The sequence below is a fragment of the Equus quagga genome, chromosome 2 (genome assembly GCF_021613505.1).
Source record: "Equus quagga isolate Etosha38 chromosome 2, UCLA_HA_Equagga_1.0, whole genome shotgun sequence".
NCBI lineage: Eukaryota > Metazoa > Chordata > Mammalia > Perissodactyla > Equidae > Equus > Equus quagga.
This window is the reverse complement of record NC_060268.1, coordinates 27,388,370-27,412,204: the sequence shown is the minus strand read 5'-3', so window position 1 is coordinate 27,412,204 and position 23,835 is coordinate 27,388,370. Positions and strand designations below refer to the sequence as shown.

The window sequence follows — 23,835 nt, the reverse complement described above, 5'->3', positions numbered from 1 at the left end:
TTTTTCTCCCCAAAGCCCCCCAGTACATAGTTGTATATTCTTCGTTGTGGGTCCTTCTAGTTGTGGCATGTGGGACGCTGCCTCAGTGTGGTTTGATGAGCAGTGCCATGTCTGCGCCCAGGATTTGAACCAACGAAACACTGGACTGCCTGCAACGGAGCGCACGAACTTAGCCACTCGGCCACAGGGCCAGCCCCTATTCAACCATATTTAGATGGAAGTCTTGGCTTCCATGTCACTGCTAATTATGTATTTGTCTTTCATTGTGGGATGCTCCAAGCTTTATTCTAGAAACTGTTGGGCCAGTAACTATGGTTCAAATTTATGTGATGAATAGACTTCTCAGATTCTTGGAATGCATCTGAAAATTATTCTCATTTCTGTCTTTAACATTCTATATCCCTGTGAAATAAAGCTTCATAACTGTGACTGGTTATGAGGGTCAAACCATGGTTTAAACAATGTAGTCATGTAGGAAGGATGAAGCTAAAAATTTAAACATATGAACCATTTATACCAGTTAATTTGAACAACTATGCTCTCAACTCCTTTATCACAAGCAAGTTGCAAGGAACAGAGAGAGAGAGTGATCACTGGCCATGAATGAAGTTCCAATACCCTGGTGGTTCACGAAAGCCAACAAGAGTTTGTCACTCTTGCTACAGTGCATTGCTCAAGTCAGGTGCCTAATAATTGGGTTGAAAGGAATCCTTATGCCACTACCTGCTGGTTAGCTCCTGAATTTTAGTTTCTGTATCTCTTGTAATATGTTTTTTTTTTTTTTTTGCAGTTTTTGGTGAAAGAGCCAAACCTTGAATTATTTAATTATTTTTCCAGTATATTGATTTGGATGAATACAGAACTTGTGAAACTACTGTCTTAAAATATTTTAAGGGCTTGAGAAGAGGTAATTTTGCTACGTTCTACCTTATTTCTCAAATTTTCTCTTAACCTGTAGTGTTAAAAACAGAGAACATGTATTTTCCTATCAGAAAGATCTGTTTTCAAAAGTATTAGCTCTGCCACCTACTTGCTAATCACTTGTGAGCTTTGTTTCATTATTTGGAAAACAGGAGAGTGATACCTTCTTTAACATTTATTGTGACAAATCAATAATGTATTCAAAGAGAGTGACAAGAGGTGAAACTTGGGCCAATTTGTTTTAACTATACCCAGTTAGTTCTCTGTTTGCAAAAGTAATTAGATAGTGCATTAATAAAACCCACCCTACAGATAACTCCTCTGACACTTGGGTCACCAATTTTCTCAATTTTCAGGAATTGAGAGTCAACTCCTTCTCCAGTTCAGGCTACGTAAGACCATTGATTCATCAACTGGGCCTGCACAGGTGAATGATAGGTGACCCTTTGATATTAATGAGCTAAAAACTCCACTGTCAGGTCATGGTAATGCTGCCATTTTGTGTACATAATTTCTAAGAAGAGCAGCAAAGTTTGACAGTGCTTGCTCAGATCATCAATTACCTCACTTCTCCTTGCCTCCAATCATCTATTCCCACATTTCAGACCACCTTGCCCTTTATCCCAAAAATATCCCCAGTCCCCATTTTTTGAGCAGACAAATTTGACAATTTTTTCTTCCATCTCCTCACTTGGCTGCCTTGTGAATTAAACCCTTTATCTGCCGCAAACTCCTCATCTTGGTGATTGGCATAATCGTGCAGTGGACAAAATTTACCTTGTTTGGTGATAGTAGCAGATGATCAATTAATGAAGGTAACCTCAGTAGGTACAGAAAAAGCATTTGACAAATCCAGCACCCACTCCTGATTAAAAACTCCAAGAGAACTAGGAATTGAAGGGCAGTTTCTCAACTTAACAATGGGTCTCTACAAAAAACCTACATCAAACATCATACTTGATGGTGAAAGACAATGCTTTCCCCCTAAGATCAGCTTTAAGGAGGAATTTTGGCTCTCACCACTTCTATTTAATATTTTACTAGAGATTTTAGCCAGTGCAATACAGCAAGAGGAAGAAACGGAAGACACACAGTTTGGAAAGGAAGAAGTCAACCTTTCTTTATTCACAGACAGCATAATTGTCTGAGTAGAAAAATCCAAGGGAATCTACAAAAAAAAAGCTACTAGAATGAATAAGTAAGTTTAAAAAAGGTCAAATATACACCTGTCATATGATTCCCACTCTCAGATGTTTACTCAAGAGAAATTAAAGCATGTGTCCACACAAAAAACTTACACACCTGCTCATAGCAGCTTCATTTCTAACAGCCTCAAACTGGGACTAATGGAAAAGTACACCAAGAGGCAAATAAAAAAATTGTTTTATATCTATATAATGGAATAATACTTCAGCAACAAAAAAAGAATCATCAACAAAGATCATTTCCTAATGTATGTAAACGTTGAATCACTATGTTATACAACTGAAACTAATATAATATGGTATGTCAACTATCCTTCAGTAAAAAAGAGAGTTAAAGAAGCACTTGCTTTTATTCCTGATACTTCATAGAAAAAGACCAATTTTTAAAAATTTATGTAGTCAGGGGACATTTCCCCATGCTGACCCCAGAGCTTGCTCTCTGATCTTTGAGGGTCATCTTGTTCTAGGACTCTTATCACAAATGAAATCTTCTAAACCAGTATTAGGCTGCCTGCAACAAAACCACCTGGGGAGCTTTTAAAAATTATATCTCAGTGGGTCTCAATCCTAGAAAATATGATTCATGAAGTTAGTGTTGGGATCTCAGAATCTGTGATTTAATCACTCACACACTGATCCTACTATCAGCTGCTGGATGAATATCAGCTCATATGTCTTTAATAATTTGAAAAGCTGGGCAAGAAGAGAGTCCCAGTTTTGTTCTAGGCTTTTGGTGCAAATCCACATCTTCTGGGTTGCTCACCCTGTGGGGGAAATTTATTTGGTTAGCGTTTGCCGCCAAAGTGTTGGCAGGCAGACGACAGTGGAAAGCACCCTTGATGCTAGATCTCCATTAAGAGTGTGGGATTAGTATTCAATTCCTGATTCATACAGGCTAGCCACGTCATCTTAGAGTCAATGAAGAGTGGGAGAATAAGATATTGATCTCACTTCACTGTATAGGGATTCAGTAACTTCAATTATGGTTTTTTTTCTGTCTAGAATTCACATTTTTTACTTTTTCTAAGATTCTAGAATTCAGGAATATTTAACTATTGATAAGATAGTGTAAATTTTTCTCCTAAAAAGCTGTTATTAAAAAATAGCATTCCTTACTGTTGACATAATTAAGGACTGAGAAAATATTGTATTCAATTAGTAGTGCCTCCTTTATCAAATAATGTTTATTATTTTTGTTTAATTCAACAAATACTTAGTGAACATGTAATTAACGTCAGTCACTGTTATATACGTTGGTTTACAGTGCTGAAAAACACAGAGCTATTCAATAATGACTCTACTTCTTATCTTTTCCTCTGATCTCAACCCAAAACTCTTTTCTGACATTCTGGTGGGTTAAAGTCTGTCCCACAAGGGATACATGAGAATATTTAGTACTGTACTAAAATGCTTAAGAAAATGGATAGCTTCTCAGTTACAGAAATACCCCGGGATGCTCTGTTAAAAAAATTTCATGTCAGATGGTATCCTAAGAACAAAATAGACCTTAAAGGTTATGATAGCTGTTGTTCAGATTTACAAGGGCCACCTGAAGGCTGACATGTCTAAACTGAGGTCAGGGATGAGAACATGTTTCAGACTTTGGGACGACTCAAGGAAACATGCATCCTATTTCAGTCCCTGTCCACCAGGGGGTGCAGCGTCCTAATATAAATGCATTTCCTGAGTGAAATGTAGGCTTCCATTTATCATTTCACTGTGACCTCAACATTTCTTCACATTAGGAATCAAGAACATTATTTAGGCGACACTGCAGAGATGAACTCTGCTCCAGGCTTAGTGACTGTGGTACTCTTAATGCTTGGTAAGTAAAATGCCTCTTAAAATTCGGATTCTTTCTTCTGTTATGTCAGCAAAACCTTTAACTGTAATTTTATCCCAGAGCTTTATGCCCAAGGTGATACAGATCTCTTTTATTTTTCCCCAGGACAAACTCATGGAGAATCAGTGACCCAGATGGAAGGCCAAGTGACCCTCTCAGAAGGAGCTTCCCTGACTGTGAACTGCACTTATTCAGCCACAGGGTACCCCATTCTTTACTGGTATGTTCAATATCTCGGTGAAGGTCCGCAGCTCCTCCTGAGAGCCACGAAGGCCAATGAGAAGGGAAAGAATAAAGATTTTGAAGCCACATACAATACAGAGACCACCTCCTTCCACTTGGAGAAAGCCTCAGTCCAAGAGTCAGACTCGGCCATGTACTACTGTGCTGTGAGTGACACAGTGACAGGAGCTGCAGGCGGAGCTGAGCACAAACTCTGAGCAGTAACAAGGGGCCTGGCTGCTGAGCGTCTCTGACTGTTTGAGCCACTCTCGATTCAGCACAATCTAGGTTGTTTGTCCCTCAGTCTCTGGTTGATACAAAATCATACAAATGGCCAGAGCATAAGAAGAAGTGAACTTTCCCCACACACAACTCTTCATTAGTGAAATTGAAAACAATCTGACAACAATACTGCTCATCCAGGGCCAAAGTAATTTTAAAGTAAAACCACCACAGAAAGAACAACATGGTCTTTGTGAGTATCCCTACGGTCACAGTCCAGCTCCCACACGTTGGTCCGGGTCATCCTGGTGGGTATTGGTATGCCTTATTATGCTTTTAGAGACCCAAAGTGTGCTAGAGAAGGTGGTATCTGAATAACGTATTTCTGGAAGAATATGGCAGGAGATATGATAGGAGAGATACGGCCCATAAAACAAGGTTCTTAATTAAGAAATAAGGGGAAAGAAGATAGGAGAAGGAACAGAATCTCATATGCAGCCGCATAAGGGAAAGAGAAGAAAGGGACATTTATTCTAGTTTCTTTATTCGGTCAATCAGATGGTAAAGATAGGCTCATACTCAAAATGAAGGAAGGGACTAAGAAAATAGTTGTGGAAATGAGTCATGTCTAACTCCTGAATACTGTCCCTTGTCATATGCCTGGCCAGTTAACTAGATCAATTGGCTTTCTCACAATAAGAACTGAAGTGAGATAGTGCTCACTGCCAATGAAATATGATGAGAGAAAATGCTTTTGAACAGAATATTTTCATAGCAATACAAATAGTGACACTGGCTGAGGGAAATCCTATAGATTTCTCTAACTCCTGTTTTGCGACTTCTCACAGAGGGAGAAAAATCATGGAATTGGGAGAAGGTGTGAGGGTAAGAGAAGATGGTGTAGTGAATAGAATAATACAAAAATTCAATCCCTGTATTGCCCTGCAAATACACTGCTGGTCTTTGAAAATATTGGTGCAATCTTAATTATTTAATATCTATTTATTGACATACTAAGAGCACTTTTCTTGCTTGGGAGGAAGATTTTGGGCATAGGAGTGAAGGACATGTATTTTCTCTGATTCTGCAGTGGCTATTATGGTGAGAATGACTGCAAATGTTACTGGCTTTGAACTGTCTGTTCCTTCTAAAATATTTTTCTTTTCCTCATTTTTACATCTTCTTTTTCACTTCTTATTTTTACTTTTTCTCAGAGGCTGTATTTGTAGACTTTATGAATGAACTACAATCATAATATTAATACATTTTCTTATATATTAGTTATGTATTCTTGGTGTAAATTTAATTCATTTTTATTCAATTGGTTTAAAATGTAAATTTTATTTTTAAACCTTTATAAATATAGATACATGCCAAATATACCTTAAAATATACAAAAAGGTATACAATAAAATATTTTCTCAGACATTTGATTAAACATGGTAGACTAATAATATACATTTATCTCTTCCTCCTTCTGAAGCTCTGTTATAAAGATAGGAAAGAAATTAAAAAGGGACTTAAATCTGCAAACATGAAGAGGATACAAAAAGGAGAAAACAGCAGAGAGTGATGTAACAAAAATTTAGAAGGTGAGAAGTATATGGAAAAATGAAAACTTGCGTAACAGACTAGATATAGAAGAAACGAAGGTCTGGCGAGAGAAGTCAACAAGAAGCATCACATTGTGTGCTGTAGCCTCGTGGAAAGTCTAGAAAAAAGAATCACCAGTTATCTTTGAATAATTGAGGAAGATGTTGTTGCCAGTGTTCGTGTGTGTGTGTGTGTGTGTGTCTGTGTGTATCTGTGTGTGTGTGAAGGATATTAACGGTGGAGAGAGGATTAAAACAGGAGACCAAATGAGAAAATGTAGAAGTAACAGAACACCCATGCTCTCTGCAGCCCTGTATAATAAGTGTGGGGACCTGGATTTGGCCACCCCAAGATGTGTCTCTTTGGCGTGATGATTATTTGAGGCTAGTTACTTTGCAGACAGGAAAACAGCTGAAAAGTAGAATTTACTTACCCTTTGTAAGAGACATTTACATTGTAAAGGAACTCTCCATCTGTAAAGATATCTCTGGAAACTCTTAATCAATGGGGAAGGCAAGGACTTAAATCTGCATTTGTTTATTGTGCTTGTCTGGTAACCTCCTGTAACTGACTTCCCTCCCCCTCCCAACGTTGGTATTTCTTTAAGGATTATGCATCTTTCCTTAGGCTAAGAACTGATTGCTGAGCTCACCTGTGACCACCCAGCTCAAGACAATAGACTTGGCTCCTGCTATGCCCTCCAAGATAGCAGACCCATGACCTGCTGTGTCCATCAAGCGCTGTGCCCACGGGGCAATCTTGTGACTATTGTGGGAGGGACATTTCAATCATATGTGGAACACCCTGTTTGGGGGTATATAACCACTCTGTGCACCCCACTTCTTCGGTGCCCTTTCTTCCTTCGGGAAGAAAGGCCCCGGGCCATGGTCCTCATAAAGCTTTGTTTAATTTTCTCTTGCTATTCTGTCTCATGTGAATTTAATTTGTTCTCCAGCCAGACGAACCCACATTAGGTAGAGGAAAAGTCTTCCTCCCCTACATAAGCAAAGCTCACTTTCCAAAAGAAGCAGAAAATTGGTCTTTGATAAACTGAGAAGAGCCATAAAAATTTACCCCCTAAACCTTGTACATCACTAAGCTTTTTGACTTTTGCGTATCAGTTAAGCTTCCTTTTATTAAAAAAGATTTCTCCCTCCCTCCCTCTAACCCCTTGCAATCACTGATATTTTTACTGTCTCTATAGTTTTGCCTTTTCCAGAATGTCATATAATTGGAATCATAAATTATGTAGCCTTTTCAGACTGGCTTCTCTCACTTAGAAAGATGCATTTAAGGTTTCTCCATGTCTTTTCATTGCTTGATAGATCATTTCTTTTTAGCCCTGAATAGTATTTCATTGTCTAGATGTACCACTGTTTATTTATCCTTTCATTTACTCAAGGACATCTTGGCTGCTTCCAAGTTTTGGCAATTGTGAATAAAGCTGCTATAAACATCCACGTGCAAGTTTTTGTGTGGACATAAGTTTTCAACTTATTCAGGTAAACAGCAAGGATTGTAATTACTAGACTGTATGGTAAGAGTATGTGTAGCTGGGTAAGAAACTGCTGCACTTGTGTTCCAAAGTAGCTGTACCATTTTGCAGTCCAATCAGCCATGAGTGAGATTTCCTGTTGCTTCACAGCCTTCCCAGTGTTAAAATCAAAGGCAAAGGGAGATGAGCCCTAAAAATCTCCTGAGCAGAGAACACTGATTTAGTCATACAACCAAAGCTTAGTTTAAGTTAGTCTTTTGCAAGACTAACTTGACCTGGGTCGTGTCTTGCTTATGTCTCCGGAAATCATAAGCAAAACTTCAACTGTTGCCCAAGGTTGATACGAGTTAACTGCCAATTCCCTTTCATTTAGGAAAAATCTAATGTTATAACCAATCACTGTGAAGAATAAACAGTCACTATCTCCACCTATTTAACCTACTTCATGGCAATATACCCCTGAGGCATCATTTCATGTTTTGGTTTGAGAGTGCCCAGCTCGTGAACTGTCTTTTTGGTGTGCATGCAATAGATTTTACTAATTTCTCCTTTGGTGATTCATTGGTTTTACTTGGGCTATTTCTGAACTTTTGACACCAGCATTTGGTGTTATTAGTGTTTTGGATTTTGGTCATTCTCATAGGCATCTAGTGGTAGCTCATTTTTAGAATTTAATTTTATCATGTGTAAAGAACAGTTAGCACAAGATATACCCTCTTAAAATTTTAATTCTACAATATATTATTGCTGGCTATAGGTACAATGTTTTACAGCAAATCTCTAGAGCTTTCATTTTGCTTTAATGAGACTTAATGCCCACTGTTAGTAACACCCATTATCCCCTCTCCTGCTCAATGTAACCTCCATTCAGCTCTTTGATTCTATGAACTTGACTATTTTAGACACCTCATTTAAATGGAATCATACAGTATTTGTCTTTCTGTGACTGGCTTATTTAAGTTAGCATAATGTCCTCAAAGTTCGTCCATGTTGTCGCATATTGCAGAATTTCCTTTTTTGTTTTTTCAGGCTGAATAGTACTCCTACACACCACATTTTCTTTATCTATTCATCAGTTGTTGGACAGTTAAGCTGTCTCTACATCTTGCCTAATGTGAACAGTGCTGCAATAAACATAGGAGTGTTAATATCTCTTAGAGATACTGATTTCAGTTGTTTGGATAAATACCCAGAAGTGGGATTACTGGATTACATGGTAGTTCTATTTTTAATTTTGTGAAGAACTTCTATACTGTTTTCCATAGAGGCTACATAATTTTGAATTCCCATCAAAGTATGCCAGACTTCCAATCTCTCCACATCCTTGACAACACTTTTTTAACATATTTATTGGCCATTTGTATGCCTTCTTTCGAGAAAGTCTATTCTAGTCTTTAGTCTATTTTTTATTGGTTTATTATTATTTTTTTACCATTAAGTTGTAGGAGTTCCTTATATATTTTGGATAGGAACCCCTTATTATTATGTGTTTTGTAATATTTTCTCCCATTCCTTAGGTTGACTTATGCTATTGGTGGTTTCCTTTGCTGTGCAGAAGCTGTTTAGCTGGATGTGGTCCCACATGTGAACTTTTGCTTTTGTCCCCATGCTTTTGGTGTCATGTCCATGATTGTTACCAGAATCAACATCATGAAACTTTTCTTCTATGTTTTCTTTTCAAAAACCAACTCTTAGTTTTGTTGATTTTTTTCTATTATTTTGCTATTTTCTGCTCTTGTCTTGTTATTTCCTTCTTTCTTTATACTTTGGGCTTACTTTGTTCTACGTCTAGTTTCTTGAGGTGTAAATTGGGTTGCTTTTTGGAGATCTCTTGTTAGGATAAGCTGATCTACATACACAATTCCCAGGGGAATATTTAAGACAAAAGACCACTTTTATCTAGGAAGCAAGGCATTAAAACATGGATATAAAAGATTGATTGTTGAAATGCTTAAGATATTTTATATGTAGAGGTATGATTCCAAATTGCTTTTTGTGACATATTTCATTTAATAAGATATTAAAATTGATGCTCCTAGTAAATATATGTGAAGTTCATAAACAAGACAGTTGAAGCCTCGCTTGATTCAACTTTCTGCTGATTTCTTGTGCACAGAATGATCATGATGATGAAGTTTTTCACACCTTCTCTTAAAGCGTTTTTAGAGCAATTAGATGTGCATTTATAAATAGTTCATAAAACATTCCAGATTGTGAAAGAATTTCTTCTTGGTGTTTTTTGTTTGTTTGTTTGCTTTTGAGGAAGATTAGCCCTGAGCTAACATCTGCCACCAATCCTCCTTTTTTTGCTGAGGAAGACGGGACCTGAGCTAACATCCGTGCCTATCTTCCTCTACTTTATATGTGGGACACCTGCTACAGCATGGCGTGCCAAGAGGTGTGTAGGTTCGAACCCGCAATCCAAACTGGCGAATCCAGGACTGCCAAAGCGGAACGTGTGAACTCAACCGCTGTGCTACCAGGCTGGCCCCTTTTCTTGATGTTTTATCTCTGCCAATTTTCCCTTTTTTCTTGTTCTCTTTTCTATATGAATATTAATTTTTTAAATCTTTGTCTTTTTTCTTAGATCTCACTTTTCCAGGAGTTAACCTAGCTCACTAACTTGGGGTTCTCTTGTACTCTTCTTTGACTTCCCCTTCAGAAAAATGAACATTTCTTGATGACATCTGTTTGATCAAGTGTGTAGTGGGTTTAGTGAGTGAGGGAGGGGGCTTCAGTCTTCGCACAAAGGGGCAGCAGGAAGAATCCCATCCTATGCGCTCAGCTGTCTTGGTTGTTTTCCTTTCAGGCTCGTCTCTTAGGCATTATGTAGCAAGATTTTTTGTTTCCATTTAATCAAATAATCTCTTTTTATATATGTTTTGATTACTGATATATTTGAACTAATTTCTAATATTTTTGTTTTGCTCCACATGCTCCTGTTTTTTTCTTTTCTTTTCTAGTCTGTCTTCTGTTGCACTGATAAAATTTTCTTTTTCTTCTCTGCTGATTTAAAAAACGTGGTGTCTTTCTGTTCTTATGATAAGCATCCTTAAATTTGATATGTGTGTAGTTTTTTCTATGCCCAATGTTATTCTCTAACATTTCCCCTTGCATATACTACTCCTTCTCCTTGGTGTAATTTTTCTCTTGATGATTCATTATCTTTAGGATTACCTCAGTGGCTGATTGGAGCAGACTACATCCCAGTTATATATCAAGACACTAATTTCAGAGAGTTTATCCAATGAGCTGATATACTACAGTTCCAATGCATGTTAAAAGACGTAATGAAAAAGAAAACCATTTAACACAATAATCAGAACATGAATTCACTCCATTCTTCCTCAGACACTTTGTCCCTGATCTTACCTCTGCCTTGAGTAATTTTTATCTGCTAACCACGTGGCTCCTTCCTTCATTCCTTTCTAGTCTCTGCCCCTAGAGAAACATGTGTACATGTGAATAAAGGGGAATGCTCATAAATGTTTATGGCAGTACCATATTTCATAGATAAAAAAATCAACATCTTGATTGTTGAAGGGAAACAGGTTTTGCTACTCCAAAATATGCCCCTGGCCTAAGGATTATTTAGAACTAATGGCAACTAAAACTCAGCAGATTGAGAAAAAGCTCTTTACCCCCCTCAATTGCCTAAATTTACGTTAGAAAGAGGGTGTATGCCAGGAAGAGAGCTGTTACCATAGGTACCTTTTTACTGAAGAAGCTTATCTGCACACAGGGCAATCTTTCTTTTCCAAACATCTCTGCCTTCCTGTGAACAGTCTTTCTCCCCTTTGTATTTGCAGACCTCTACCCCTTTCCAAGCTCAGGATGGTATATAAACCTCAATTATCTGGCTGTCCTTTTATATCTTTATGAGGCTCCCAAAAGCACATAAATTTTTTTTTCCTGTTACTCTGTCTTATATCAGCTTAATTATTAGACCAGTCAAAGAATCTAGACTGGAAGAAGGGAAGAGTTTTCTGCCCCTACACTGTTCATCAAGAGAGAAAGGGATGCATAAATGGTAGTATATCTATAACATGGAATATAATGGAGCAGAAGGATGTATGTATGTTAATATGATAAGACCTACAAGATTTATTATTACAGAAAGATATGCCCAAAATGTATATTTGTATTATAATAAAGTATAAGCGAAATACTATATATTTTCTGTTGATTCAAATCTATAATAAAATGCCTAGAAACATCAACTCCAAACTGATCAAGATGGAGAAAGTATTAGGGTAATAAGTGAGGAAAGGGTCAGAATTGGGAATAGTGGTCAAAGAATTTTAGTCTATGTGTAATGTTTTACTACTTTTAATAAGTCATATATTCATGAATTTCTCCTATTGTTAAAATTAATAAAAATTCATAAAATCCATCATAGGTTTATCCATATTCTCCTCTATTGTTTGATGCCAGGTAGGCGAGCCAAAGAGTCAAATGAAAGATTTCCTGGACTCTCAAGGCCTGGCAGTAGTGCTCTTTTATTTAGAGAATGGTGTGGAATAGCATGGGGACAGGACCCATGGGCAGTCAGAGCTGCTGTGGGGGGACAAGACCCATGGGCAGGAGGAGCTGCTGCTGCTGCCGCAAACATGGGTTGAGAGTAGGGCTAAATTTAAGGGATAGGTATGTGAGTTATCTTTTTACAAGACAAAGGAAACAATACATAAAAAAGTTGTTAAAATGGTATCGGTGCAGGTGGGGTCTGGTTATTGGGTGGTCTTATAACTTTTAGATAAGAATCAAACTAGATTGAGTAAATGGCTGAAGCCACCACCTTAAATATTACTTTTAGCTAAAGCCAAATGAGGTTGTTGTTGATGGTGGGGGGGAGGGGGTCATTTACATGAGGTTACCAGACAGTAAACAACTTAAGTCCTTGACTTCCCCATTAAGAGTTTCTAGAGATGAGGTCATCCCGGCTTCCTCCTGTGCAGAGAGGGAGACACCCTACAGATGGAGACTTCCGTCACAAATGCAAATGTCTCTCATCACAGGGCAAGCAAATTCCACTCCTCAGAGCCTCCTTCTCATCTGCAGTTTTTAACAATAACCAGCCTAAAATAATCCTCATCATTGTTATCAGCTGAAAAAGAGGAAAAGAGAAGATGAGCAGCTTTTCATAAGGTTTTCTTCAACCTCTCCAAGTGTCTTTCTCCCTTCTTTGGGACCATACAGCTTTTAGTTCTCACTCCTCTTAGAGTCCTACTCTCTGACTCTATTACCATTATGTATATTTTTGTCTTCTTCAGTAGACTGTAAACTAGTATATTATCCTCTTTTATATATTCTTAAGACCTAAGAAATTACCCCATTTACAGTATACTTCCATAAGTGTTTGTGGATTTATTTCTAATAAGATAAAGAAATCAAATAAATAGCACAAGATGAAATTTACCAAATTATTTTAAGATATTAATTTCCATGAAATGACTTTTTAAAAGTAGGATTTGGTTGAATTCCCATTCAATCTAGGCAGTTACTTTGTTTTCTGACAATCTGCATTTCCTTCCTCAGGAGACATAGAGTGAATGTTGCTGGTGTTGTGTGACTGCTGAGTTAGTTGGTCTGAAGTGGTCTTTGTTGAAGTTTTCAGTCCAGTAGTTGGCACTCTAAGCTATACAAAAAATGAAGACTTTTCCTGATGGTTCCAGAAGGTTAAACAGCTAAGAGAGGAGATCAGAGAGCATGTGAACCAGTCAAATTATAGACAACAAAGGTGAGGGGGAAAGGGACACAGTGTTTGTGTAAAGTTTGTCTCAGGTTTCCAGTTCTGCCATTCTATATAAACCTTGGACACCTGGATCCCATATCTGTATAAGTCCTTTGTAAGGAAGATTCTCTGAGCAGAGGTGTGGGAATAGGAATACTATTAGGCATCATGAGCATGGAAACTCAAACAAAAAACATCTCCATTACATGTTTCTAATTTTTAATTGTTATGATTAAAATTCCCCAAACCACTGACCTAGACATTATTCCAATACTTCAGATATCTTATCTTTTCATATATCTCCCCTGAGAGTAGAAGGAACAGAATAAAGGGAAAAGAAGAAGAAAAGAGGAAAAAATAAGGGACTAAAATAGATGGAATGAGAGAAGATGATGCGGGGTCGGTGAGCCGAAGAGTCGAAAGAAAGATTTCTTGGACTCTCAAGGTCTGGCAGTAGTGCTCTTTTATTTAGAGAATAGTGTGGAATAGCATGGGGACAGGACCCATGGGCAGTAAAGAGCTGCAAACATGGGTTGAGGGTAGGGCTAAATTTAAGGCATAGGTATGTGAGTTATCTCTTTACAAGATAAAGGAAAGAATATGTAAAAAAGTTGTTAAAATGGTATCGGTGCAGGTGGGGTCTGGTTATTGAGCGGTCCTATAACTTTTAGATAAGGATCAAACTGGATTAAGTAAATGGCTGAAGTCACCACCTTAAACATTATTTTTAGCTAAAGACAAAGGAGGATGTTCCGGGTGGAGTGGGAGTCGATCATGGGAGATTACCACACAGGTACAGTAAACAAGATGCAGATTTAAGTCCTTGCCTTCTGCATTGATTAAGAGTTTCTAGAGATAAAGTCATCCCCCCTTCTTCCTGGTACAGAGTGGGAGATATCTTTACACATGGAGATTTCCTTTACAATGTAAATGTCTCTTAACAAAGGGTAAGTAAATTCTACTCCTCAGAGCCTGCTTCCCGTCCCGTAGTTTTTAAAAGTAACCAGTCTAAAATAATCCTCATCATAAAACAATACTTAATTTGATCAGTAAAGTGTGGTCAGATCAAAATCAGCTGTGTGGATCAGCAAGCAGGGTGTCCAAGAGTTGGACAGAAGGAGATAGGTGGAAATTAAGTCAGAGTGGGCATTATACACATATCCTTTTTTTCACCAACCAAATTATTGTTGGAATTATTTTCTATGCAGATAGTGATTGTATGTCTTGGTTTCTAGAACTCTCCAGGTTTCAAGAAATTGTATTTACTTCGGCAATACGCAATGCATGGAATCGGATGGTTTTCCTTTATGAGAATTTTCACATAACTGTTCACAAATTCTGTCAGACTATGCAATTTGGGAGATGTGGTCACTCTTCCCTATGATTCTCCAAGTTTCTACGTAGCCCTTGAGATGCTGATTCTTCTAGAAATATCATCCACCCTTCCTCTTACACTATTCCAAAAACTTCTCTTACATAAAGTGTTTTAAGGAAAAACCCCTTATATCCTCATATGTTGGAAATATTGCCCCTACCTCCCTGCACTGTTCAAACCACAATTTTGCAGAGATCGCTGTGCAGTCTCACCAGGACACTGTGGGTGGAGTTTCCTGTTAAGTGAATGACGGAGCTCAGATGTGACTGGTGCTCAGTGAGTCTGGTGGAACATACTGACTGACGGAAATTATTTTCCTGGACCCAAGACTTGACACCCGCCAGGGGAAGGGTGAAGACAATTAGCAACTGGGCAAGGAGTCATGAGGAGACACAGGGGAACTCTGCTGGGGCTTCTGTGGCTCCAAGTTTGCTGTGAGTTGAGGCCGTCCCAGTGGGGGGACTGGGGAGTGTTCCACAGCTGACAATGGGAAGAGGGATAAAAGAGCTGACACAGAGCTCCTAGATGATCTTACATCCTCATGGGTGTTTCTTGGGGTATTTAACAGGCTTATAAGCTACATCAGTCACTCCCCAACAACATAATTTGTGTTTGTTTTTCTCTTTCCAAGCAGGGGTGCGAGGGGTGAAGGTGGAGCAGAGTCCTTCAGCCCTGAGCCTCCAGGAGGGAGCCAGCTCTACTCTGAGATGTAATTTTTCCATCACAGTGAATAGTGTGCAATGGTTCAGGCAGAATCCTGAGGGCGACCTCATCAATCTGTTTTTCACAGCTTCAGTGCTGAAGCAGAGTGGAAGATTAAACTCCACAATGAATTCTAAGGAACTGTATAGTACCCTACATATCACAGCCTCGCAAGTAGAAGACTCAGCCACCTACCTCTGTGCAGTGGAGGCACAGTGCTCTCAGGTGATCTGCAGCCTGTACCTAAACCGCAGCTGGGCCTGCAGCCCCACCCCTTCCATGGGGTGGGGATGTTGCCCCCACAGTAGCCTTTACACATCTTTGAGTTTTCAGATTCATCTTCTAGCACTTTTTGGCCTCCTAAAATTAGACCCTTCAGTACTGTCATTTCATTTTTTAAAAAATTTTTTCTCTTTTTTTTCTTTTAGGAAGATTAGCCCTGAGCTAACTGCTGCCAATCCTCCTCTTTTTGCTGAGGAAGACTGGCCCTAGCTCACATCCGTGCCCATCTTCCACTACTTTATATGTGGGATGCCTGCCACAGCATGGTGTGCCAAGCGGTGCCATGTCAGCACCCAGGATCCGAACCAGCGAACCCCAGGCTGCCGAAGCGGAATGTGCACACTTAACCACTGCGCCACCGGGCCAGCCCCACATTTAAAAAAAAATTTTTATTTGTTTGACGAAGATTAGTCCTGAGGTAACATCTGCCCCCAATCCTCCTCTTCTTTTGCTGAGGATATTGACCCTGAGCTAACATTCTGTTCCCATCTTCCTCTACTTTATATGTGGGATGCCTGCCAGAGCATGGCTTGATGAGCAGTGCCAGGTCTGCACCAGGGATCTGAACCAGCAAACTCCAGGCAGCCAAAGCGGAGTGGGAGACCTTAACCGCTGCAGCACTGGGCCAGCCCCTCATTTTATTTGTTTTTTGTTGTTATGGTTGCTCTTTTTATTCCCAGACACCCTTTTGCAGGTAAAAAGCTCTAATATGGACCAAATGAAGCAACTAATAAAGATGCTAATATCCAATACCCTGGCCAAACAGATCTCTGGCCATGATGGTCAACGAATAGAAAGAGATGATTTAGTTTTTTTTTTTTTTTTTTATAAATTGGCACCTGAGCTAACATCTGTTGTCAATCTTTTTTTCTTCTTCTTCTTCTCTCCAAAGTCCCCCTGTACATAGTTGTATGTGCTAGCTGTAGGTCTTTCTGGTTCTGCTATGTGGGACACCACCTCAGCATGGCTTGATGATCAGTGCCATGTCCATGCTCAGGATCCGAACCAGTGAAACCATGGGCTGCTGAGCAGAGTGCACAAACTCAGCCATGGGCCAGGCCAAGATGACTTAGTTTTTCAGTTAAGTGCAGATGACTGTACTCTCAAGGAAAGGGAAAGAAAGTGTGTGTTTAATTAGAGATTGGATTCAACTTTTTCTCTTCTGGAAATAAAAAATATAATAAAAATAATTTTTTGAGTCAAGAACTCTATCTGGCTTATTACATATATTATCTATTTGAATAGTGACTATATTCTGTAAATAAGTACTTTCCCCCCATTTTATGCATAAGTAAAGTGAGGATTGTAGAGCATAAGTGACTAGGTTAAACTCACATTATTAGTAAATCGTGGAAGCTGGGGTGACATGAGAGCTTATACTCTGAGCTACCTGATATAGAAGACTCTTCAGAACCACAAAAACAAAATGATTTTTATTGATCAATTTGTACAATATGTTTATATACATCACTGACAAAAATATCCACTTAGGTCATTTTTAAATAGCACTTTGTATGAAAGAGTTCATGGAAATTTTCCTTCTGTTCCATTAAAATCCATTGCATTTTGAATAAATCTATTACTCCCAATTTGGTAACGTCATTCACAGTTTGGAAAAAGGAATGGAAAGCTTCCAGGACCACCCTAATAAAAACACTTATCTGTTGAAGCCAGAGACAAAGACTTCTGACAATGAAATCCAAAGTTTAAACTTGCATGTGGAAATAGTACAATGCAAATAGAATTCCAACCTGCAGTGTCTTTTATGTTAACAAAAAGGCATTGGTAAGAAGGAGTGGGACCCTGAAAATTAAGATGAAGATGACTGGGTAGACTCCAGTGAAGCTGGGAGCAGGGCCAGCTTCCTGGGCGTGTGACCTGTGCAGTTGCCGGAGGAACCCTGCCCTTGGTTTAATGCTTTGCTATTGCAGTCCTGAAATTCTTAATAATTTTATCTTTGTACTTGTGTTTTGTAAGTGAAATCCCATAAGAGGATGGACCATGTGTGTGAGCCAAGGAGCTACATGGGGTAGCAGCACACAGGACAGGAACACAGGCAGGGTAGGTTCCTGGTCACAGCAGGCAGTGTGTGAGCTGAGTGGTTGGCAGGGCTACCTGCCATGCCTGTACATGCTGTGGACTATCTGGAACTCTGATATGCAACAAAAGGTAAACTTTGTCAGTAAATTATTGCAAAATGAAAGTATATACATGAACATTTCAATAAAGCAGTTGGCAGCTTTGACACTGAACACAAACACAGGTTCATTTACTTGATATGCAGCAAAAGTCAATAACCGAAACATCAGGCTTGTAGCAAAGAAAGAGGATTGTTATCAAAAGACAGCCAGATGAGGAGAAGGGAGTTTAAACTCAAATCCACCTCCTCGAAGGGAAAATGGTAGAGGTTTTTATCTGGGGTTTTTGAGTAAAGGAGGGAGAGTATGGGCCTTGCTGGCTGGCACCTTCCACCAGCCTGTGTTTGGCCTTATGAAATTGAATCTCCTTTCCTGTCCACCATCTGGACCTTGACTTCCTGGAAAAAACAACTCATTCATTACAGAAAGATGCAGTTAGTTTTAATAGCTGAGTATGTGCATGTACAGCTCTAGTTAGAGGAACTTTCTCACATTTTCTCTCTCTCTCTCTCTTTTTTTTTTTTGCTCTAGCCCAGGGACAATTTAACTCACTCATTCTTGGTTTCAGTTTCTTGCACAACTAAATATACTCTTATCATACAATCCAGCAGTGGTGTTCCTGAGTATTTACCCAAAGGAGGTGAAAACTTATGTCTATACAAAAACCTGCACACGGATGTCTATGGAAGCTTTATTTATAATTTCCAAAACTTAGAAGCAGCCAAGAGGTCCTTCAATAAATGAATGAGTAAATAAATGGTGGTACATCCACACAATTAGAATTATTCGACACTAAAAAGAAAGGAGCTATCAAGCCGTGAAAAGTTATAGGAACCTTAAATGCCTATTACTCAGTGGAGGAAGCCAATCTGCAAAGGCTATATGCTGTGTGATTCCAACTCCATGACATTCTGGAAAAGGCAAAACAGAGACAGTAACCCTAACCCTAACTCTAACGTTGTGACTTTGATAATAACTCAAGCAATATTCTATGAAAAAATCACGGAGCTGGGAATTTAGTTCAGAGGATGGGTTATATCTGTGCTATAGTTAATATATGGAATATTGTTCTTCAGATGAATTGTTTCATTCAGACCATTACCTTCAATTCCGGATGCCATACCCCAAAGGGGCAAATATTGATGTAAAATATGTCTCCATGAAGAGAAGCATTTTTTGCAAAGAAATTTGCACAAGGAAGAGTTTGAGAATTCTTAGTCTGTGTAGAATGGATAAGACAATGGAAGATCTTCAGAATCGAGAAGTTTTACAGATGTAAAAACACATATTTTATGTATACATATATATATATATATATATATATTTATATATTGAGTTGATATTCCTCACCACAGCTATCTTTAAATCTTTAAGGGTGTGAGATGTGGTTGAAGGATTGGATTTATTCTTCGTAATTCCAGAGGACAAGTGAGTATAAATCACTGGAAAGGGGCTTCCACTTCTGGAAATGAGGCAGTCTTGGTTTCCCAGGGACCATTTCTCAGGATCAGTTCTTTAGGGTCAGTTACCATCTGTACTATCCCTCTAGCAGACAGAGGCAATTTGTAGGCTTCCCTAGATTTACTCTCCCAGAGGTAATCAGAAAATTCCATGAAATTAAATTTGATGAGAAAAAGTTGTTGGTAGAGAGAGATAATTCTGGAAACTCACAGGACTGGAGGACTTTATCAAAATCTTGGGGAAAGAACATTGTAGTGGAGTTCGGGAGAAAAATGACAGTGTCCTGAGCCAGCAATGAGCAGCAATGGCCTGGGCAACAGGAATCCACGGGAGGAAAGTTGACTGACAGTTTAGAGGAAATTCCACATAAGGATATGAGTCAGTCGTTGTACTTAGGATATGCCATTCTTTTAAACTGCTGTCCTTTTCCTTTTTTCCTCAGCTTTATTGAGATGTAATTGATATACAACATTGTATAAGTTTGAGGTGTACAATGTGATGATTTGATATACGTATATTATTCTATCATAATAAGGTTAGTTACACATCTTTCACCTCATATAATTAACAACTTTTCTTCTTGTTCTTATTATTATAGCGAGAACATTTAAGATCTACTCTTTTAGCAATGTTCAAGTAAAAAGTACAGTATTGTTAACTATAGTATTATGATACAGTATGGAACCTGAATGACCAATGGCTGGGGAAGTGGGAATGCATGACAGGAGAGCTGGCTAACACTTTAGAAGAAATTCCACCAAGGATATGAGTCTGTAACTGCATTTTAGGACATGCCATCCATTTTGATATAAGAAAATGAAATCAACTCAAGAATAAACTTACATGTGGTTATATTTTCTGAATCTGCAGCCTGAAATTTTCTCAGAATTTCTACTCTTTCTTTGAATGCTTTGTAGAATATAAGATATATAGCACTGGAACAGATTTCTTAAAGCGTGTCAGATTTCTCATTGCAAATCAACCCAATCTACAGGTCAAACTGTTTCCTATGGTTGAAATATTAATAACTCATGGAAATTAGCCCCCTGTGCTCTCATTATTGAGATCCAATCCATTACTTTTTATCACAGTAGTCTTTACTAAGGGAAGATTCTACATTTTGACTGTTGGTACTGTCAATCCTCTAAAATAGCGAGGTCATAGGCAAGTGAAGCTTAGAGGAACATAATCAGATATGATAGGCATTGAAATATTGCATGATCTTCTCTCTTAATCTGATTTTTCCTTACATGTTCCCTTTAGAGAGTATTTTTCTTCATAAGAGACAGATGAGGATGGTAGATTTGACTGAGAGGGAAGGTTTTATATTTTCTTTGCTTCAGAGAGTGACTCATTGTGCTTTCCTGATTTCAAACATGTAAACCTAGTCCATCACTGAATAAACACTCAGTAGTGTGCAGAAATATACATCTTGATATTTAAATTCTTAGTGTGCATTTTTTCTCTAATATAAGACCTAATTTGTTTGACCTATTCCTGCCTTCATGCATCTGAGTCCCCCATAGGCACAGAAATAAGAGAAGACCATTTAAGCATCGAGTTCAGCAGTTACAAATGTGACCATAAGATGGTAGTGCAGCTCTGCTGATGCAGAATATGTGGAGCGTTCATTTTAGTGGATTGTGAATGCATAGGCTTAGAGCAGAAGCAGTCTTTCTGTCATTATGAGTAGAGAACGTGAGAAACACTATGATTGTTAAGAAAAGAAGGGATAATTTGATAATACAAGTAGCTCTGCTGGCTGGAGATTGCAAGTGTATAACTGATCCTAATAGGGGGGAACAATGAAAACATCCATTCAAGCTTTATTCATGTTCTTGTGGCTGCTACCGAACTGTGAGTTGGGGCTTTTTGGGAAACAGAGTATATTAGTGGATATTCTTTAGAAGCCAAGGAAAAGATTGGCTTTATTTGGGATTCCTCTAGTTACTGTATAAAAGGAAAATTTTTGAGTATATTAACTTGGCAAGCCTTCTCCTTTCTCTGGCTTTTTCTCTCTGCATAGGGGTCAGCCAGGGAGAGAATGTGGAGCAGCATCCTTCTAACCTGAGTGTCCAGGAGGGAAACAGCTATGTTATCATCTGTACTTATTCAGACAGTACCTCAAACTACTTCTCTTGGTATAAGTGAGAACCTGGAAAAAAAGTCCCCAGCCCATTATAATGTTTGTTCCAATGTGGACAAAAAAGAAGACCAGAGACTCACTCTTATTGAGTAAGATGACCAAACATCTCTCCCTGCACATCACAGCTACCCAACCTGGAGACTCAGCTGTCTACTTCCGTGCAGCAAGTACACATTGCACCTGCAACCTGTATGCAAACCTGTGACTGGGGCAGCCCCCTTTTCTTTGGGACAGACCTTCACTTATAGCATTCATTGTATTGTTTGTCTGCAAGCGGAAACCAATGTATAGATATTAAAAGCATATGATAAGAAGATTAGGCCCAAGATGACCCAGGAAGTGTTAGAACATTTTGTTGGATGATTGTTGCTTGATGGATTCTAAAGGGATTCAGTGATGTTTATTTTGAAATGCAGGCTTTAAAGATATCTTTACAGTTGCTATTCCTAACTCCTGGCAAACATATGTCTGTTCGTTTATATTTTTAAGACTGTAATATGAATGGACCGTACAATGCATAGCCTTTTGAGAAGTCTGAATAAAAGTGAGAGGAAGCATAGCCACTGGGCACATGCATGATCTCCAACTCTGCCACTACCCTCAGTCTTTTCTACACCTGATAGTTTTAACTTTTAAGTCATTCATAGGAATAACACATCTTTTGAGTGTTTGAATTCCTTTAGATATTTGATTCATAGTTCTACAAAAAACACTATGGCAATTGATAATGGAGAGGTGGAGTTGAGGGTTGGACCAACTCACATAATCAAGTTGAGTTGTGTTCTGTATAAAAGTTTAGTTGTGCAAAGTCTATCTTAAATTTGTATCAATATTTTTATAAAATTTTAAGGTTAATTTTACTGATGAAGATTCATTATATCAGTGCTAATTGCTGTATGGCTATTATTTGGCTTTTCCAGAAATTGGCATTGAATGACATATTTGATAATTTAATATTGTTGCGCTAGCAATGGCTTTTTAGAGCTGAATTCACAGATTTGTCTTTTTGTTCTCAAAAAGGACCTTTCATAGGACTTTATTCAGAAAGACATGTTTAGCATGATGATTTGCTCCAGAATTTTTTCCCTAGCTTCTACAGTGTTTTTTATACTATTAAACTTTGTCTTTATGACAAACATTTCTTTGAGTAGCATGAAGACATCAAATAATGTATTTGCTGTCCATTTTTAATAGGGACACATCAGATATCTGAGAAGTTTAAGAAAAGGTTAGATGGTTAAGAAACCTCAGTGTCTCCATAGTATTTGGAAGCTGTGAACTATGTTAAAAACATATTGACTAACACTGAATATGATTTCTTTTTGAAATTGACATACACAAGAAAGATCCACAAGTTCATACACTTGAATTAATTTTTTCTGCTAAAGGGTTGGATTTTATAAAGGAATCTGGAGTAGTTATTACATAACCCAGGCTAGTATTGTCTCTTTTCAATTTTTAAGATAAGATTATTAAAAAACATATTAATGCAGAATTTGATATGAGAGTGTCCAAAAGATCTGTTTGGACATAGACACTTCTTGAAAGACAGGAGTACATCATGAGATTATTTTAATTGAGAAGCATAACAGAGTTGAATAATATGAGGAGAAATTAATATTTCCTAGTTAGTCAACCAATTGGTAGAAAACTGTTGGTTGTCTATAGATAGCAGAACAATTGGTACTCTGTGTGGTAGCATCAGACTAAATTGTGATCCACTGCAAGATCTGAAGATGCTTGAACCCATTCTGCACCATTTTCTCACCTTCCATTGCTTTATCAGATAATGATCTACTGCTATACATAGGATTTTCATGGCAAATCATTTTGAGAGTGGGTGGCCAGGTCTTTGTTCCTAGTCTGTCTTAATTTGGAAGATCCACTGAAACCTGTCCACCATGGATGACTCTGCTGATATTTGAAATACTGGTGGCTTAGCTTTCAGCATCACAGAAACATGCAATAGAATGACAACTGGCCAATGAGTGGTGTGGTTTCCTTACTGGGAAACCAATCCCAGGCCACAGCGGTGAGAGCACTGACTCTTAACCACTAGATCATCGGGGCTGGCTGATTTATTTCTACTGTAGGTGAAAGAACAGCATACGTAAGTGTGAGGATACATGATTATTATATTTTATGTTGTTTCCACAATCCGTTACATATAATATTTTTAAATAAGTGCCACCAGCCCAGTTCCATTACAGATGCAAACATTGAACGTAGCAGTTGGTCAAATCATCAGTATTCCTTTCAATATAAACTTGTATCCATGTTTATTTTCAGATGTAATTGTTACGAATTAAGAGTTGGTTAATTCAAAAGGAAGTCTGGGTTGGGTGAGACTCTCATTCAGTGTGTAGAAAAGTTTGTTGTGACCCACACCAACCTGTTACACCCGGAAAGCCCTGTTTCCTGTTCTGGGGCAGCAGCAGCACATAACAGTAATCCGTCTCTCACTCTGTCAGTCTCGCCTCACAGTGCAGAGCTCTGAAG

General features: G+C 38.4%; 1 gene segment (V, D, J or C); it reads left to right on the top strand.

The window, feature by feature from the left end:
- Positions 1–3,869: 3,869 nt before the first annotated feature.
- LOC124235069 (T cell receptor alpha variable 9-2-like) lies at positions 3,870–4,409 on the top strand. The segment is given in 2 exon segments: positions 3,870–3,951; positions 4,075–4,409. Coding segments are annotated over 2 exon segments (381 nt in total).
- Positions 4,410–23,835: the final 19,426 nt, after the last annotated feature.